This window comes from Micropterus dolomieu, linkage group LG03 (assembly GCF_021292245.1).
Source record: "Micropterus dolomieu isolate WLL.071019.BEF.003 ecotype Adirondacks linkage group LG03, ASM2129224v1, whole genome shotgun sequence".
NCBI classification, from domain to species: Eukaryota; Metazoa; Chordata; class Actinopteri; order Centrarchiformes; family Centrarchidae; genus Micropterus; species Micropterus dolomieu.
In genome coordinates this window covers 9182163-9202713 of record NC_060152.1, presented here as the reverse complement: position 1 = coordinate 9202713, position 20551 = coordinate 9182163, and the positions used below count along the sequence as shown (strand labels likewise).

At 41.3% G+C, this 20551-nt stretch overlaps 1 protein-coding gene across 2 annotated transcripts in view; it reads right to left on the bottom strand.

Moving 5' to 3' along the window:
- Nucleotides 1–20551, bottom strand: part of iglon5 (IgLON family member 5) — a 100217-nt gene that overhangs the window by 6024 nt on the left and 73642 nt on the right. The window contains exons 1-4 of one of the 2 annotated variants that reach the window (XM_046046006.1): nucleotides 19039–19166; nucleotides 10127–10205; nucleotides 7105–7337; nucleotides 5293–5412 (exon numbers count right to left, since the gene is read on the bottom strand). In XM_046046006.1, the coding sequence (XP_045901962.1) occupies nucleotides 5293–5412; nucleotides 7105–7337; nucleotides 10127–10205; nucleotides 19039–19093 (487 nt within the window). In that variant the 5' untranslated portion in view covers nucleotides 19094–19166. Of the gene's footprint in view, nucleotides 1–5292; nucleotides 5413–7104; nucleotides 7338–10126; nucleotides 10206–19038; nucleotides 19167–20551 lie in introns of those variants that run through there. The other variant, XM_046046005.1, reaches the window with a different exon arrangement.

Below are 20551 nucleotides of genomic sequence, written 5' to 3'. Positions count from 1 at the left end.
CTGACTTTGGGTGAAAGGCGGGGTACACCCTGGACAGGTCGCCAGTCCATCGCATTATCAAAGTTGGTATCTTTCTTAAAAATCAAAACTTATATTTGAATATTTGTCTCAGGATCCAAACTAAGAGCTTCAAGCTGGTTTATTCAGTAACATAATGGGTTAAATGGTGAATGTTTGTATACATACAAAGTAAGTAAACATGATTTGACAGCAGTGACACCATTGCTTTTATAGTGTCAGGGGAAATTGTAAGCTTTGCTTCCAAGTGGTGGACACACTGGGGCTGACGGCTTCTTTGCTACATTACTAGTGAGAAGAATATTTGGCTGTTATTTGATGTTGACAAACTCCCAGGTGCTCCCAAAACCAAATTAGTCAGTCTCGCACTTTCTGTCTTTTTCCTCGGGCGACAGAAAGCCATGTGAGCGAATAGATGTTGGGGGTGTTATTGGATCGACAGTAGCAGAGCGAGAAAGAGAGCAGAGAGAGAAGAATGAGAGGGAGAGTGCACCCCCTCCTCCCTCTAAGTCTTAGCAGCCAGCTGTCTCACAACCTCCAAAACCATTAGGCCTTTTTTTCTCCCCTTTACCCCATTAAAGAAGTCAGACTGTGGAACACGACATAATATATAATCTCACCACTAACAAGGAAATCCAGCTCTTAAATTGCAGCTCACTTTTCCCTTTCAAAGTCCCTCTAAACATACACACAACCACTGTCAATCAGTGGACCTTTACTTTCCCTCACAAACACACAAACGGCTCCTAAGCACTTTTGTGAGCAACGCTAACGCAAACACACACACAAAAAAGACACTAAATGCCATGATTATTCCTGTCAGAGATTAGTGCGGCGGTTCTAATTGAAGATTATACTGGAGGATTATTAGTGCGGCTACTGAGCTGGAGACGATTATTTGCAGCTGCTGCACCAGAAGCTGAGCAGCGAGCGACAACCGCAGTGATGGCTGCTTGTGCCACCCGAGCGAATGCGGGTGGGTGCCGGGTGATGAGGTGGAGTGGGTGCAATGTTATTCACTCATTCTATTAGTTTAATAAATATAGCTCTCTTGTGACATCTCTGTCTGCTGGCAGAGCACCTAACTTTGCCAGAGGGGAGAAGCTGTGGCGGTATAGAGTGGGAAAGGGGAGAAAAAGATAGAAGATCAGACAACTAACACTGGAGAAATTACACACAAAGCTGTTACAGATGACTTCCAAGAAATAAAAAGGACTAAGAAAATAAAAAATGAGAGCAATCGAGCGCTAAACAGTGTATTAAAGACACAGAAGAAATTTGCAAGAGATACCGAGCAAGAGACTGAGAGATACACAGGTATAAATATACAGGAGAAAGAGAAAATAGCAACGTAAAGAGGGAAATGGAGAGATGTCAAGTTGGGTATTTGATGTGGTTGGTTCTTTCATGGACCTTTCATCCCCAGCACCTATGTGTGATGTAATATGACAGTGCAAAGCAACCCTTTCACACTCCCTTTCTTTCCCTCCCTCTCCATCCCCTGAGATCTCTGGACCGGCATCGCAAACCTCTCTCCACTTTGGTAGAAGATCATATCTGACTGGAGCCGGCCCCTGGAACTCCTACAATGGCCTGTAAAATACTGCTCCATCAACCACTTACGGCTTTTGAAGGAGCCTGACTCCTGACCACCAGAGATAGTTGGATTGCACCTGAGAAGAGAGGTGTATGAACAGTGTGTATGTGTGAGGGGGAGGGGGGTCAGGGGTTCTGGCCTGCCCTACAGTGAAACCGGGAGCACTTTGAGCCTGACTGGATCATCAGGGCACTTGATTTCTCGGCTCCTCTTATCCATTTCCATTACAAAAACTACCGTCAAGGCAGAGAGGTCTGATATCAGGTTAAAACAGAGAAAGACAGACAGGCTGACAGACTATAAAACCTGTCATTTGGAAGAGTAAAGGGCTGAAATGTACGTTAGTTGAGCTGAATCCATGGCCTTCTATCCACGTAGCTTATTCCACATTCCTCAGCTACATTTCCTTTGTTTCTATACGAGCCTGGCCAATACTGGGTTTTTGATGCTACCTATATATCAATATATTTTCTTATGGTCAAGAAATCCCATGAAAAGACCAAAACCAAAATTAAATCAATCTTATCATCTGTGGAACTAACTTCGGATATATTTTATTCCTCTGTGCACAGACCTCCATTGTTGTCCAAAAATATTAAAAACACATCAGTAAGCAAACTGTTGAAGTGGGTGACATATTCCTTCATTGCTGAAATGGCATGGCTGAAAATAGTTCCCAACAAATACATTAATTACTCATGTTTGAGTAACATTAGCTAAACGCTACAGTACCCATCTGTTATATTAAATTATTTGCCATTTGAACAGTATATTCAGGACCAGTTTTTCAAGCATACAGCATACATAGGCTTGGGGCTGAGAGCCCAAGGATAGAAAAGCTGAAGCGATGGACTAATGCATGGTTGGCTTTGTTCTTTTAATGGGATTTGTTCACAGTAACAAAAATATTAAATATTGCTAGCCTTAACCTTTAACTTAAGCACAAAACATTCCCCTTTCAGTTATTAAAGAATTCTGTACTGTGTACTGAGCAGGACATTTTACAGTTGCAAAATAACCTATATATAATAAGCACTCTCAGGCAACACTGTCTCTTCACCTGTTGACATGATGCCCTCAGAATTCCCTGCTATTCATTCTCTCATCGATCCACCTCATCAACCCCACACGCACACACTCGTGCTCACCCGTCTGCAAGATCATCCTTGCTGCTGTAGCTGTAGTGTTCAAGCCTCTGTTCCTACCTGTTCATAAGTCCTTTCCATTTGTGTTTTTTGCCTGTCTGTCTCCTTTTTGGATTTGTCTGCAGCCACTGACTACTTGCCTGTTGCCAACCTCTGTATTCTGTTTTGAATCCTAGCTGCTCTGTTGTTGAGGCGAGCTTTTAGATCCACACAGTAATCTCCAGTAATGTCACAACTCCCAAACCCCAATCAATCTAAAAAATCATGAACTCCCTGTCAAATGTATACACTCTATGCTTATCATATATCACTGAATTCTTAGTGAAAAGCACGTACCTCATCCTACCCTACACCACAAGCATCCATTCATTCATGCTAAGCCTGTGTGCCTGTGTATGTTTTAATGGATGGGGTGTCAAATGATAAGGCCCTGATGTGCTGGTGCATTTAACTGAATGAGACAGAACGCCATGTCTCTTAGTGGGTCAACTGATGGATGCCAGTGAGAGTGATGGGTGTTACAGATTGTATCTGTGCTTTGGTGAAGATGAAGGAGGTGCATGCACACAGTGCAAAGCAGCATCACTATCTGTTTGTGAGGAAGGACTCTTGAAATTGTGAACAAGTTGCAAAAGGGTCGAAGACTTTTTGCAGGTTTCTGTCTCACTTCTGAGATGCACCTCCTTCTATCCCACTACCTCCTGATGCACACATTTTCCATCCTCACCCCACCTCCGCAGTTTCTCTATGTAGTTTCTGAGTAATGGGGACAGATGGCTGGCAGCTTCTTGCTGTTTCTTTGGGCTCGTCCACTCCCCCTCTTCTCCACCGCCCCTGGTCTCCTGAAACTGATTACTTGGTTGCAGAGACTCTCATGGAATAGCAATGCAGCCCCTATCTCTTTCTCTGCAAGCTGAGGGGTTATAGGGGGAAAGAGGGGCGAAGCAGTGTGAGATGGTGGGGGCGGTTAGAGAGGGAGGATTACTGCTGACAGTGGAGAAATGCTGTAGGCTTGCAAGTGCACAACTGCACAGAGTTTGTGACGTAAGGTTGAGTTTGCAGCAGGTGTGCGTTCATGCATCCTTTCCTTTTCTCCTCTCCTCTCCTGTCCCTGCCTGAGGTACTGTACTATAAGGTTCACAAACACTAACTGTGCAGAGAAGGACATTGTATGCACAGCCAGCTAACCCAGGGACAAACAAAGGAGAGAGAAGGAAGAACAGACCTCTGAGCAAGCTCAAAGCTGTCTGTAAGTACAGCAGTACAGTATAGGTTGTGCATTTATGTGTTGATGTTGTAGTCAAGCTAAAACTCAGCCAATACTGTTGTATGGTAAAAATGCTTTAACCATGACTTTGGTGACACTGGAGCAATGCCAGCCTCACAAAGAGTCCATTATTTGACAACACTTTAAAGTAAAAAAAATAAAATCTTTCATCTGTTATATTGCCTATGAAACTCATCTGTCACATTTAAAAGTTCAATCTAAGATATTTTGGAACTTTACAATAAACAAATGTCACAGAGCTCCTGCAGTATACAAGCAATTTATCCCAATCCATAAAGAAAATGAAAAAGCAGATCGAAGTACAGTCCTATTATCCAACAAAGCACCATGTCGCACAATATAGATAATATGCTAACTTGTCTGTGACAACAAAACACCGTTTTGATATTTTGGTGCATTTTGGTTGCACACACAAAAAACAAAACAAAAACAAAATTACAGCCAACCTGACAGGAACAACAAACACTGCTTTAGAAAACTACATAACTACATACTTTTTTGCTTATATGCTAACAATTACTGTAGTAAAATGCACTTAGGAATATTGAGTCACAGCACAGTGGTATATTCAGAACACTGCAATTTTCTTTATGTGCCAAACAGATGACACAGCCCCACCATTATAATTCTAATAAAACCTAAAACCATACTATCTCTAGAGGCTACATAATGGTTATTTGCCTGACTTTGGACATTAGTGGTGACAATAATGGGACAGATAGGAAATATATGCTGCACTGATCAAATCAAATGGATTTGACTTCATATCAAGCCATGCAAACTGACCACCCTGAACTAGTTCTGATTCCACACACTGATGGATGCTAAAAATATGCTAATTTAATGCCAAAAGTGGATGTGGAAAGCGTCAGTTGACATCATGATGCCAGTTGACAGGGTGGATGAAGACAGATGCTGATAATTACAGTGGCACGGTGGGGATGATTATGTATAATGTGTGGTTATTTGAGACAAAACATTGGGACATACGGGAAAATACGGGAGTATGAATTTAAGATGGGTACAGACTATATAGCTTGGTTTAAGAATAATGACTTACTGAATGGGGGATAAAGACATGGACATGAGCTGAATGCTGATAAGCCTCTGGGATGGAGGAAAAAAAACCACTATAAAAGACAGAACATGGATATGGATGAATGTGAAGATGGGGAGATAAAGGTGAAGCTGTGAACAAGAGATCTCTGGATTTGGAGACAAGCAAACAAGAAGGGGTAGCTTACATTTCTGGTCTTTCCAGGTGACGGTGGGCTCAGGCCGACCCACTGCCAAACAGAAGAGGTTTACATTCTCTCCTTCGTTCACTGACACGTTTTTTGAGATGTTGACGATTCTGGCCGGCACTGAAAAAAAAAAGCTCATGCTATTAAAATATGACCTTAAAATCCCCTTTTAATTTCATAAATTATTGATAAGGTATGGCTTTACCGCCTATTAAGGTGTTTAGAGTATGATGCAAATCCCTGCACCTAAGACCGACAGGCAATCAGCTGATTAATGATCTGTGCCCGAAAGCTTACTGAAGTGTGCAACAATAGGCTTGACCATCTACTTAAAATGCAATGAATTCTAAACAGCTACAAATGGGCATTAAAATCTCCTTCTCCTGACTAATTTGATCTTTTAAAAAAGAAGTGGTAGCCTGAATTTTTACTTTTTAAGTGAATGACCACCCATAAATACCTTTTTGCCCCCAAACTCATAAGGTGTTGGAGCACTATGCATGTAGTTAGTTTGATAACAAGATGGCCCTTGAATTTAAATGGTCCATTATCATTGTTTTTAATGAGCTTGGCCCTGAGATTGCTTTTTTTGCAAGATATCTACAGAGGATCCTATTTTTCTCTATCTAGCTGGAGTTGAATACTTGCTGCGATAAAGCACAGATTGGAGTGGTGGTGAACCTGCTCCTGCTTGATGCATTGACTTGAGGGTGTAATTATTTTCTGTGTGCGATATCAAGCTGGGGCTGAAATTGCAGGTGACTTGGAATTAGGTATATATGGTCATCTGTGCCAAGCTTTGGACCCTACAGACAAGACTGTTTGTTTGGCTGCAGTGCGATGTGAAAACTCTGTTAGTAAGCGGCTGACATTGCCTTCGCCTCCTATGAGCTGTGAGCCGGGCCCTGTGTTCATCCCAGGTGAACGGACATAATATATCCTGTTAAAAGTTTTCAGTTTCATCCTGCTGGTGATCTACAACTGCAATCTGCACTACATACAGTACAAAGTATACATACAAATTGACACATGCAGGGGGGAAGAGGTCTGAGATCTCTTGGCAGTCCTGTGCCAATATATCGTGTCACTCAGGATCAGTCAGACTCTCACTCACTTAACTGCTGACTTGATGACTGAGCCCCAGTCGTGGTCCTGCACTGTCAGTTATTTAGTCAGGCAGTTGGACACCCCCCCTGCGTACCTCATCTCCTCCACACACATCCTCATCCATCTGATATGCCCAACACTGTTCATAAAGACAAGAAAACCGCCACATGGAACAAATGGGCTAGGAATCTAATTGGCCTTCTTATTGCTAATTACTTTCTGGTTATATGTCACCTGCACTAGACTTGCTTCACTGTAGCCAAACACATACACACACGCAGGCCAACGGAGCTTTCAAGACATAATCAAATAATTACATTCTGATATAACCATAAATATCAACCTTAAATGCTTAAACATCATAATAACATTAACTGCGAAGGTGTCTATCGTAAATCTAAGTATACATTTAAGCATTATTTAACAGAAAAGGAACACTGAAATGTAACCATAGAAAATCTTAATTGCTTCCCCTGATGTCAAACCTCACACCCAATAGACAGCACTATGCTTGGATGAATGATGAAATGCATAATTAAGCCATTTAGTGGATGTTTTCATTCAAGGCTGCTTACAGTAACATGGGTGCACACTTTTTTTTAGTCGCAGAGGCAATCAAATCTGCAGACTCTGGATATATTATTATATTATGAGCCAACATCTATACCACACTTCCTATTCTCATTCTGTATCATATCTGCTGACCTTGAACAATGAGGTAGACATGGGCGATGCGGGGCTTGTTATTGGCCTGGAAGGTGCAAGTGTAGGGCCCCTCGTCGGTTACTTGCACCTTGTCAATGTGGATGGAGAAGTCGCTGTTGTTACTATTGGCCAGCGTCACACGCTTGTCCAGTGACCACTTGTCTGTCCCCGTGAACAGGATGTTAGAGCGGTTCAGCCAGGCCTTGTGGGTCACCTCCTCATCGATCCGACATCTGTGAGAGGAGAGGACGTTATTAACACCTAAGAGGCTTTAAGAGAGTTTGACGTTATGGTTGATGGTAAATACTGCTGATAGGTGTTTTATCATTACATTTGCAATTGTTACAGATATATAAATGGAACAGTGTTGAACATCCATAAGCTACCAGAAGAGCATCAATGCACCTCGGAATAGATTTTAGTTTACAGATCTTTAACTCTCTTTTTGGTTTATTTACCAAAATTACTCCTTTTTGGTGTTACAACGATGGTGGGGAGCAGTGTTGAATTATGTCGCTCCAACATCTCCTGTAGGTGTTCAATTAGGTGAAAATACAGGTACTTGACAGGCCATTGCATAAGATTCCCATCATTTTCTACTAGTTAAACGCTCCAGGGGACTACACGTGCCCAGTACTGTGTGTAAGCGTTTGCATTTGTTATGAATCTCCAGTAACTTTTTTGTGTTTTACTTTATTTGTCATCTGTCTGTAACCTCTTGGCAACACAGGACAAATGATTATGCACTACTCTTGTTACACAGGTGGAGCAAAATGGGTGAAGTAATAAAAGAAATGTCTAACATCAGTCATAGAAAACAGCTCACAAGCAAAGCACTGCATCAGAAGTGGTCAATTACCATTATTCTCTTCACAACTGGGTTCCTTTATTTTGTCATAAGATAACATTGAAAATGAATGCAGAGGTATGTTGACTGGCCAGTCACCTAAAACTATCTGTAAACTCACGATTAAAGTTAATGGTAATAAACATAAAAATATGTGGAAATAAGAACAGATATGGGAAAGAAAAATATTATAAAGGTGTGGTGATTAAAACACAGTAAATCACTATTGTTCCAAAAAGATGTAGCATGCTTCAAAACAGGAACCTTTGCCCAATGGTATGACTTCAGTTCTTGGCTTGGCCACTAGATGTCCTTACCCAGCTTCAACTAGCTGTGAGGGCATTCCTTTGTAGTCCTCATGTTTAATTGATATGACCTGGATAAATATCACTGTTGAGGTAGATCTTAGACCACCTGCCAAGTCAATGGCAGTGACACTACAATGCATACCAAACACAGTGCAGGTAAGCTTGGAAGTCTTTAACAAATAGTCTACAAAGCACTGGGCTGATGTTCAGATTGACACATGACTTAAGGGCCAAACCACTCCTAACTTCACAGTCTAGAAAATAAAGGAAAAGAAGTAAAAAAAACATAGTTTTCATTAAGATTCGGTTTGCTGCTGGTGGGTTTAAATAAAGAGACAATATATTAAAACATCCCACCATAAAAATTCATTATCTGTGTACAAACACTCTATTAATCTATTTTTAAAAATTAATCACTTCTGCACTGATGATGTTGCTACAGGACTGCAAGCCCAGAGGAAATGAGCACCATAATAGCATCAAATGTGCCTTGTCTTAATGGCCCGCATCAAAGCCAACACAACAGCATTGTCTCAAGCATAACACAAGTATTTGTGCCACTTGGGCAAAAGTGATTTTACATGAAAATGGAGTTTATTTATAAAGCTCTTTAGTATTTTTGTTTGTCAGCTATTGCCCATCCAGTACGGACTAAACTTACCCACACATCTGATTACAAAATATGTCATTACATTTCTACTGATGAAGCAACACAAGCCTGAGGGGCTGTGAGATGGAGAGCAAAGCAGGAAAACATGTATCTGCAACGGGTATATTTTTTTAGACTTTGATCTAATCTTTGTGTCTTCTCTTTTTGTCCTTTTAAAAAGAATTCAAAAAACAAACTCATCAGATCAAAACCTGTATGTAGCTTGTGTAGAGGAGCCACAAGTCATAGCATGGTTTTTGTTTCAAAAGTCATAAACATTGGAAACTTCTGGTTTAAAGAACCGAAAAGGATCACCACTAACAAGAAAACAATTTTAGTGTTCTATGAACCAGTAATTCATGTGAGCTGGCGCTGCTGTTTATAGCCAGAAACAAGAAAGAGATGGTTGTAATGTAACCGTAATGCACAGCTTTCCCAACTGTAAGAGATTGATTTTACCACCCAGGTGCAATCAGTTTAGAATTTTAGGTGTGAAAATGGCCAAATAAACTCAATAGATTGGATTTCTCCACAGTGTCAACAGAACACCTTCAGGCTACACATATTGATGACATTATAGATCAGCATGCTGGTTCATTGATTTTTAACGTTGAGACTTGTTTGTGTTCACAAATACTGAAAGAATTGTGCTTGGCTTTGGAATCACATATTTGATTTTAATGGAAGGCCAACTCTTCTTTCAAGGGAAAAAAGGGACTAAAAGACAAATTTGTTCAGAGATCTGTGGAGGTGTAGGCTTAAAGGTGATGAAAGTAATGTTGACATGTTGACGTTGATTTTTTTTTGTGCTGCTGAGTGTACTGCCAAGCCAGGTCACATCCACGTGAGGGGAAAAAGCAAGTTGACTGTTTTTCTGCTTGGTTGGGAACCAGGCAAAGCTGTGATTTCTACAATATCACTCATAGTTAGACAGTTGTGTTTAGACACAGAGGAGGCCCACCCAACCAATTGACCTTTGTATCATTATTGTTACATCTAAGTAAAAGGAAAAGGTGCTCACGAATAGATGGGATGGCTCCAGCGACATCTGTATTATCATTCAATTAGGATAAACAGAGCTGGAAAATATGGCACAATGTGGGATGCCTAATTGAAGTTATGTGACAGACAATTGGCAATTAGAGCGGCATGACAGGTGGGGGGGGCAAACATGTTTTTCATGTAATTAGTAGGTGCAGGTGTAGGATCAAGAGTTACCTCAAAGTGACGCTTTCTCCTTCCAACACTGTAATGTTGTCCGGCAGGTGTCCGAATTCTGTTCCGCACACACTGGACCCTGCCAAGAAAAAGCGAGAGAAGAGACCAATGAGCATCCAATAATAGCACCAGACGCTCTGCTGGTGTTCATCAATCTTGGGTCAGGTGCTTGAGGATCGACTATCTCATCAAATCAGGTTGGGCGGGGGTGTGCTCAGTATTCTGCTTACTTATTTCTGAAGGGAATGTAATAAATATATAAAACAAAAGAGTCACAATGTCTGCACTGACCCTCATACTTGAATAATGATTTGGTTTTACCCTGCTTTCTGGTGGGACGCGCCTTCATTGAACAGCACTGATAATGAGCCAAGGGAAGAGGATTCACACGGAGCTGCCGGAGCGTGAAATGAAGGGACAGCAACGGTAACAGAAGGGACGCTCATCCTGCCTACCAACACACACACACACACACGCCCAGAGAATGGAGGCACATGCTTACAAAAGCATCAACACACAAGAACAGACACACATCCTGAGAGCTATTAGTTGAAGGGGAAATTTGAAATTGGCATCTGTGAGATGTGTTTGAGACACAGGTAAGAAAAAACTTTAAAACAATTTGAAATCATTTTTGTGAACTTGCTTGGAGTGCAAACAAAGATAACAAAATACTTCATAATGCTGGCAGATATTGCCTACTGAGGCAGGCCACTCCCCAGAAAGATACCTCGCTCTGCCCATCTAAACTCTGCCAAATCACAGCATGACACCAGATACCTCAGCTTGTGTCCTCCCTCCATCCCTGATAATCTCTTTCTTCCTCTGCTTGCAAGATGACCTCAATATCTCAGTAGGATTTTGCTGTGGTCTAGCCTTGAGGTTTAATAAATGGTGACTTTATGAAATGAAGCCGCAGAAGCGAGGAGCTAGGAAGCACCTCAAGGTTTGATAAATAGCCGCACAAAGTCAAAGACATGCTAAGCATGCTGAATGGGAATCCGCTAGATGAGACCAATAATGATGGCAATGCACCACTAAATGGACAGGAAGTGTGGGTTTTAAATTAAAGGAGGGTCTTTGTGGAATCATGGGTTGATTACAAAGAATAATGAGAGGCTTCAGAATTATAATGCACATCATGGATTGCTAATCAAAAGGTTTTCAAACTGCATAGCAGACTGTCCTAAGAAGTGCCAACTACACAAAATAATAATTTATCATCTTTTAAATAAAGATTTATTATGCCTGTTATATCTATATCTATGTATCATTTTCTGTGTGTTATGTAGGCTATTTTCATGCTTTTTGTATTATATATTCATGTGTGTATGATTGTGTGTGCACATGTGCTGCTCAGGGTTACGCATATAAGCAGTTACAGCAGCTGTCTGTTGCTCATGGGTGTGAATGTGTACATTTGTTTGCTGACATACCGGTGGAGAAAAGAACAAGAAATGAGGACAAACTAATGACGCCTCAAAAGAAAACTGGCCCCGAAAATCTCCCGCTAAAAGCTGTAATCGCATTAATGGTTGCTGCTGCTGCCACTGCTGCTGTGCTATCTGGGCCAGCCAAGGATCCCAGAACTGGCTTCATCTCTCACTCTCGCTGAAAGCCTTGGGGGAGGGGAGTAGCACATTAGCCATTGTGTCCAATGTTCAAAAACTGTCACAAGCTTTCGTTTATCTGTGGGTTTTGCTAGTAATGTTGCATAGCATCGTTGTGCTATTGCTTCCTGTCTTAGACTCAGACAGTCCTCAGCTCAAGCCCTCAGCTGTTCCCTTTCAAGTGCTCTGTACTCTACACACTAGACTTTATTTAGTTTAATTCAATTCAGTTCCAGGGCTTGGGGCTTGGAGATGGGTGTGACATGCTGTCATAAATGCACACTACCCCACACATGCAATTACAGACACACGCATAGAGAAAAGACCCTCCCTATCACATAATGTAACCACAGGGACACACACGCGACACACACATTTTGATTGAATGAATGATGAATGCATACGCTGAATGCCCCAAACAACATTGCGAAGGTTACAAACCAGCAGGGAGCTATTCCCATTTCCCTACTCAATTCCCATTTTCACAGCTCGATTGGCACCTTGCATTCTAAAACCTGTATCAACCTGCCTCCACTGCCAGGCGCCGCACAACATGTTAACCAGGTCAACACATTCGGCTCGCACTTCCTCTCACACACTAAATCAGAGGATCAATTAAAGACGCAGTTTACACAGGCATACGCAAACACACTCATCGATGAGCCAAACAAGCCGAGATAAAGGTTCATCTGAGTTCATTGTGAAGAACACAGCAAAGATTCATTTCACATTCTTCATGGAAAATACAAATGTGAATTAATTTAGACACACGGAGAAACATGCACACACAACTATGTATCCACTCCCTCTAATATATGCACCCACCCACTACTGTGTAACCTTTTTTGACCTCTGTGTACAGTGCACGTGTTGCTTTGACCTTGGTACAGGTTAAAGTGATCACCAAAAATGAAAATGTTTTGGAAATCAGCAGCTTGTGTAGAACAAACAAACAGGACCAGCATCTGTATGTAAGAGATGGGAGACCACCTCTGTCCTCAGGACAATGCTGGGGTTCATGCTTCCTTTTTTTCCTCCAACTTGCTAGCAAATCATTTAGTAAGACTTAATAATATATTCATATTTACTTGGCAGCTGGACTACTTTGTTTTGGCACCAAGATAATATCAGAAACCTCATACAGACCACGATGCATACAACCCAGGCCCTCTGGAAAGTCGACTGGCTCTATGCCTAGAACTACCTGTTGATTTATAGTTATATGCACCATGGATATCTGTACCAAAATTTCATGACAGTGAAATGACAATAGTTCCTGAGATATTTAGCCTGGACACAACTGGTGCACCACCTGCCATCCCTAGGGCCATGCTGCTAAATTGGTTAAAAACACATACTTTGTGGTAGATAACAGTGTACAATGTTATTGTTTGAAAGCATCATCTGATAATGACCATTTTTAAAAAAAGATTAAATGACAAACATGTCGTCATCACATTTTTTCAGTTTCCATGCTAGATGACATTTTAAGGCCCAAAATTAAATTTTTGGAAAGAGTACTGCACACTGAAATCCTATTGCCAAAGCATTAAAATAAAATACTGTTATAAATGGCAGAAAATGGTTATTGCTTCTACAGATAAATAATATAGTGTGCATCTGCATCTCATTAATGGGAGAGTGGGAGTGTGTAAAACAACAAAATGTAAACATCATCTGGCTGAATGACAGCATGTGTCTCCCACCCTTTGATGTGATCCACATTATTTATCCCTTTCAGGCAATTAATTCAAACGTTGTCAGCCAAACACAACGGACATGATCAAACAGAACAATAATGTGTCCAGAGTGCAACCAGCAGTGAGCTGCTGCACGGCCAAAACAGAATCTTCAGACTTCACTTCACAATTTCTGGGTTACTTTTGGCTTTATTGATCCCTATCTCAAATTCAGCTTTTTCTCTGCTCCCTCCTGGGGCTCAGCATGCAGACCAATGAACTGCACCCACCAGGAGGATTCAGGAGTCTTGCCCATTCACACTCTAGAAAGGAGACAGCTCGCCAACAGGGAAGCTTAAACCAACTGCAACCGTGCTGACTCCAAATGTGGAAACACACAAACAATGTGAATTCAAAAAGAAAGCTTTTTACTTTACTGCTTTATTGCACTACTTTACTAAAACAACAATGGATGTGTTTATCAGGAAGAAAGCCTATATAAAGCACTACTGGGCTGGAGTATGAATAGAGAAATGATAAATAACCACGTAGAGCAGTGTTGATGGTGAACAGTGCAGTGGCCCCTGGTGCTAGTGTGAACACCAGCATATTGAATTTCCCTGCTCACTGTTGACTATAACCGATACAGTCTCTCCTGGCTACTGGTATCTCTTGTCCTTGCTATGACCTGCTGTTTTGGCACAAAAATGGAACCCCCCATCGCCATACCATAAACGCACACACATATATACTTGTATGCTGTCCAAAGGACCCCCCTAAAGCCTTTGTCTGCACACAGTATTGAGACTCGGTTCTAGATTTGGCTGGCATTTATAAGAGAATAAAATGTTATGGACATGCCTGAGGGATTACACACGAGAACATTGGCCTAGCAGACCATTTATTCACCTATAGCACCTATATTCAGCTGTGATACACCCTGCAAAAACAGAAATCTGTTTTGCTCATCTGTGGATAACACTTTATCTATTGCTGGCCCATAGCTAGAGATTCATATAATTCCCTCCACTTGTGGTCCAGTGTTTTTGTCTCTGTGCTCTCGTGCATTGTGTCTTTTGTCTGTAAAAGCGTTGCAAGGCTGCTTGCTCAGTACCCACGAGACATCTATTATGTGATTTGTATTCTCTTGACTTTTACATGCGCCTGTTTGTAATTGCACTTGCTACTGGCAGACACTTATGAGTAGAGCTCTATTGAGCTGTACAACTTTAGCCTGCGTAGTCCTTGCAAGGCTGTCTTTGTACTGTTCATCCATTTTGCATTGCCCTTGACGATCAAATAAACACAGAGAGGAGGGAAAGCTACTTCTGAGAGCATGATTGGCGTCAGGACGGATAACAGCAGAGGCTATAATGAAACCCATAACAATAATCCGTTTTAACGGAGGCTGCCATGGTTTTGAAATTGAAAGGAGAAAGGCATATCACAAGGTTGGAAGGGAGGGGTGAAAATAGATAGCCAGGGTGAGGTAAGGTCCTGAAAAGAAACGTGATTGAGAATGAGGAAAGCTGTAGTGGAATCTAGAATTACAAGGTGTTGAATAGCAGCAGCAACAGAAGCAGTGGCAAGAGGTATACAGTTGTAGTAGCAGTAGGAGAAGGAGTGATAGAGTAGCATATGAAGATAAGAAAAAAGTGTGAGGACATAGTCAGTGACACTGGGGCAGAGAGCAAAGCAAAGGAAAGACACACCCGCATAATTAACATCGGCATGCTGCAGCCAATTAAATATTTACAGAGTCACTTCCCTCCGACACCTTGATGATGAAGAAAGGCAGCCCAAGGATTATCAGATGCTGGGAGCCTCAGGCAGGAGACAAGGGTTGGGTGCGGGGGATTAAACATTAACCAGCACAGATATCCCTTTCTCTTCCTCATCTGATCCCATTAACTCTGGACGGCCCAAATCCAACCTCATGTCCACCTCTCTGAAGCCCCATCTTCCTGCCCTCCTCCCCCTTTTCCTCTTCTCCTTCACTCCACTACTCATTCAGTCGCTCTGTTCCCTATCGAAGAAATCCCCCTCCTGGCTCCTTCCACCCTCATCGCCACCTGTCAGGGACAGAGCAACAGGAGAGGAGGGAGAGTGATGGGCAAGGAGTGAGAAAACACCTGGATACCTCGCTCAAACAGCACAGCAAGATGGATATGCAGGTCGCCTGCTTTTCACAATTGCTGCAGAAGCAAAATGGATGTCAGCAGGATTCCACTTGACAGGAAATCTAAGAAATGTCAGAGAAGTCACCGTGAATGAATTGTTTTGAATCTGTCTGGTAATGTCATTTTCCCCCCATCTCAGACCAAATATGTTTTTTCCTGTTAGAGGAATGTGGTGAAATTACTAAAATGAATGTTTACGTGACTGTGGCTTATTTCGACATTAACTGCACTGGTGAGCTCTTTCTGAGGCATCAAGAGGATTGATTGGACATTTAGCTGCTCGTCATTCAAGGGCATATACTTGGCTGGTCTTACAGGGCCCCCACATATTGTGACACACATATAACTGCTAACACAGCTTGATCTCAGAAGCATGCCAAATCCATCAACATTTACAGAAAAACAGGGCATCACCCTAGGGTGTCTAACTTGGCCTTACCAAAGATGTGACATCTGCCCCTTTTTATATTGTACACATGCTGCATCCACAATTCTGTCTCTGGTCGCTCTGCCCATCCCTCCCTCCCATCCAGTATCTCCTCCTCTCCCTCCCTCCCACCCACTAATCCCTCTTCACACATCAATCAATAGAGCACTGCAGAGTGCACAGAGCCATACAGTACTCAATGCAGCAGTTGTACAACTTCAATGGGCAGCCACAGACCTTTACCATTGAATCAAGCGTGTGAGAAAAGCAGAGTGTGCTAAAACCAGGAACGAGCCCCACTCCGCTTTCTTTTAGCCCCCATTTTCCTTGGACTGACGCCTAAACCCCTTAGTACTCTTGAAATCAATACAGTAGTTAAACTGTTACTTCCTTTCCCAGTGAGTACACACGCACATGCCCGCCTTACACAAAGCCCTGTAGACTACCCTAAATACACCCTGTGCACTGGTAATTTGACAGATTTGTGGGCAAGTGCTGTCACTGCTTTAAAAGAGAACTTTAAATACTGATTCACTCCAAGTAGCTTTACATCTAACATCCTCTGAAAATAACAAATTTTATAAGCAACTTGTAAAGTTAAAAATGTAACATTTATATTTTATTGTTATATTATAGTAAAAACAAAGCATGCAATAGATGAATAGGCTGAACAATTAGCCAAATACTAGCATCTCATTGTCATTGTATTCATGTCAATTTCACTGGACATTACAGTAAAAATCTGTATTATAATACAGTTTTTCTCAGTCGTTTGGTGCATTTCTCACATCACTATTCATATTTGCAGTAACAGGTAATACAGTTGTCAAAACAATTAGTACAAACTGCAAAACCTAGTTGATAACCTGCAAAAGCGTGTCACTTGCTTAAAATGGATAGCTCATTCCTCAAAAGCAAGTATTCATGTCAATGAAAGTGTCAGTGTCATCAAGATGAAAAGTCCTGACACCATTGTATGAACAAGATAGTCAAATGGCTTTGGCATGTTTTCATTATGACAGTTTACTCTGTAAATGTTTTCCAATGCAAAAAAGTCAGATCTTGGTGACACTACCTGAAAATGCTCAAGACAGCACTATATACTATTTGCACAGCCATTTGAAAACTACAGTAAAGTTACACATTACTTTAGTGAGGTAACTGAGTACAAGACACTGAATATGTATGTTTCACATTTTTACTGCATATGCTCTTTGCAATTCTAATTTGTTCACAGCATTGTACAAAAGAAAAAATACACCCTTATTTACAACAAACAAACTCCCTTTGGGTAGAGCTGTGCACAACTGTAAACAATATTGCAGTACATATTGGAACTGAACATACAACACACACAGTGCTATAAATCATTCATGCACATCTAGACGTTCCTCTCTGTCTGGCCACATAGTTTCATCTACATCACAGCGAATATCATCTCCTGGACCAAGACGGGGGATATGGGTGAGGACACCGTTTTCTGAGATGGCTGCACATACAGTAAGGCCCAATCCCCATGTCCCCCCTAACCCCTAAGCCCTGAACCCTCACAGACTTTACTGACGTCACTTGGAAAGTGATTAAGTTTAAGAGGCTGCAAGGGCTCAAAATGCTGTAAACAGGAATGAGACAGCCCTTTGCCACTTTATCACGTTACCTTGACGATGCTGAAACACATTGCACACTTTTTATTTTATGTTTTCGCCTTATTTTTAAGTCCTGCAGGTTCTCGCCCTACAGAGTGGAGGAGAGGTAGCCTAAATGTCAATACATATTTGTAATTAATCAATACACTATTGTTGGTCAAATAGCATCATTAAGCAAAAACTAAAATAAATTATTGAATAAACTAAGTGTGTAATAAGGTGATTGCATTCCTCCGACTTCATGTGTTCTATGCACCATCTTAAGTTAAAAAAACTTTCAACAATTTTAACATCAGCATTGGTGTCGATTCTTGTTTGTTTACTGTTTTGTTACTATTATAACGTGGATTTGCCGTGATACTTCTCTCGCTTCTGGGCTTCCCCTGATAACCCCCGTGTTTCACGTCAAACCGCTATGAATTGTAGGCAATTCCCTCAGCCAAAGCAAAGGGTCTATAAAGGGCTCAAAATGTCCGCGAGAGAGCCCTCGCGCACTTGACGATTTGACAATGGGACAGTCCTGAGTCCCCACGGACTTCTCAGGAACATGCCTTAAAGTCCGTGAAGGTGGACATTGGGATTGGGCCTAATATTCCCTCCTCGTTGGCCTGGGACATCAATGGTTGCTCATTGAAACCCGCCTCATCAAGGTATATGAATGTATGCAGTGGCTCCAGAAGAGGGAGCGAGAAAAAATATAACAACGTTTCCTGCTTGACATTATGCATTTTGGACAACATATTGTACAGTATGCACTGTGAATACAAATACGCAGAACTGTCATGTAAGTGTAGTGCATGACACTACACAAAGTAAATGGTTTACAGCACTGAACATTAGAATATGCATTGAACACATACATGTTTTACCTGTACATACTGGTGAAGGATCTCCTTCACTCTGTCGCTGTTCCGTGGCACATTGTACAATTGTTTCATGCGCATTTCATTCCTCCTGAGCACTCTGTCAATTGTAGCGACTGAAACAGATTCAATATTCCCAAAGATGTTGTCATCCTCTATAACAGCACTTTGTATCTCTCTCAACCTTATGGCATTGTTTGCAATCACCATTGCACAAATGGCTTCCTCTTGTTGCGGAGTAAAAAGGGGCCCTCTTCCACCTCTGCAAGGTTGTCTTGCAATCCTGCATGGTGCAGAGTTAAATTACAGTAAATATGGCAAATCTTTACTGTAACACTACTGTACACTACAATACACTAAATGTGTGATGCAGTAAAGCTGTATGTCTAAATGTTAAATGTACAAACAATGACAAGTTCTTGTCCCACTGCAAGCTTCATGTACGACACAATGACAGTAGTGCAGTGCAGATTGTTTAGTGCTGAATTACTGTCCATTTATACACACCTGTTCTCCCGACGAAATGTTTGAATAATTGAATTGACAGTGGTTCTCCCAACATTTGGCTGCACCCTTCGACCAGCCTCAGGCATTGTGAGGCCGTGATTGCCCTGATTTCATCAGGAATCCGCCTATGTACTTGGCCTCTTCTTCCTCTTGCCCTGTTTTGTCCCCTTCCCCTTCCTCCCCGCACCCTCATCCCTCTTGCACGAGGCTGACCTTCCATTTCGGTGTCACAGTATTGTAGAAATGGTACACACTATGTCCTGCTTGGTTCATATATGCTTGTAAAGTGGGGGTTTATGGGATTCAGCTCTGGGTGATTGTAGAGAAGTGGCTTGTCATTGGTTGCAACTAATGCTTCACACACCTCTTCTCATCAGTGAAAGCTGAAGTTCACCTGAGAGAAATTGTTCAATTAGGAGACATTTTTAGGAAAAGAAAGATTTTGATAACTAGTTCAACATTTTTGAATGTAATGACTCAAGCAATGAAATGAGGACTATTTGTTTTATATGGAATGACTATTCAGCAAGTATAGTTAATTTTGAATGACATGACATAAGCAAATGAAAATGTTATAAAACAGCAGAGAGTTGTATGAAAGCAATTGATGCATGTCCAAAAGCATTTGCAATTTGTTGGAAGGAATGAGAAACTGCTACTATGATGTGCACAAATGACTAAATGTTGTAGAGGTTGAACTAACTGTTGTGCAAATGTTAATAGTGATGTGAGAAATGCACCAAAGCGACTGAGAAAAACTGTAAAGCAGTATATTATATTTGTGTGAGTTTTCTTGAGAAAACTGTTTACATACAGAATTATGTTTACATGCAGTGTCTCCTCCCAAATGTATTGCATTTATCTTTGAGGTTTAACAAACGCAGAAATTTAATTTAATTTTGTATGCTTGGTATCAATCTTCTTCTCTGCCTTTTGCTGGTCTTCCCACATTTATTTATGCCATACATCATCCATCATCTACAGGAATGTGTACTGGGTCCTGTACTACAAAACCACAAGATACAAACACATTTCGGAACATTAATAGGGACATATTTTATCTATCTATCTATCTCTAGACAGACAGACAGACAGACAGATATTATGTTATGAGACAGACAGATAGATAGATAGATATATAAGCATTTGGCAATATACAAAATCCATCAAGTCCTCCAATTTAAACAAGAAATGAAGCTTTGGAATTGTCCTCCAGAACAAACACACATAAACAGTTTTCTGATCTGACACCTCTGTGGTTAAGCTTTGGTTAGATTTAAACAAACAAAACACTTTCTTTTAACCATGACCACAGACTGCGCTACTGCCCCAATGTATGTAATGTCATTTTGTTTTAAACGCTATTAATTTAGGGAGGTTACACTAAGAGGAAGCCTCTCTTTTGCAGGAACGCCCTGATCACATTCACACAGTTTTACACTTTCCTCCACCCAGATTTATCCTGCCGGTCTGGAGATTGAACTGACAACCTTCCAGTCACATGCACACATCA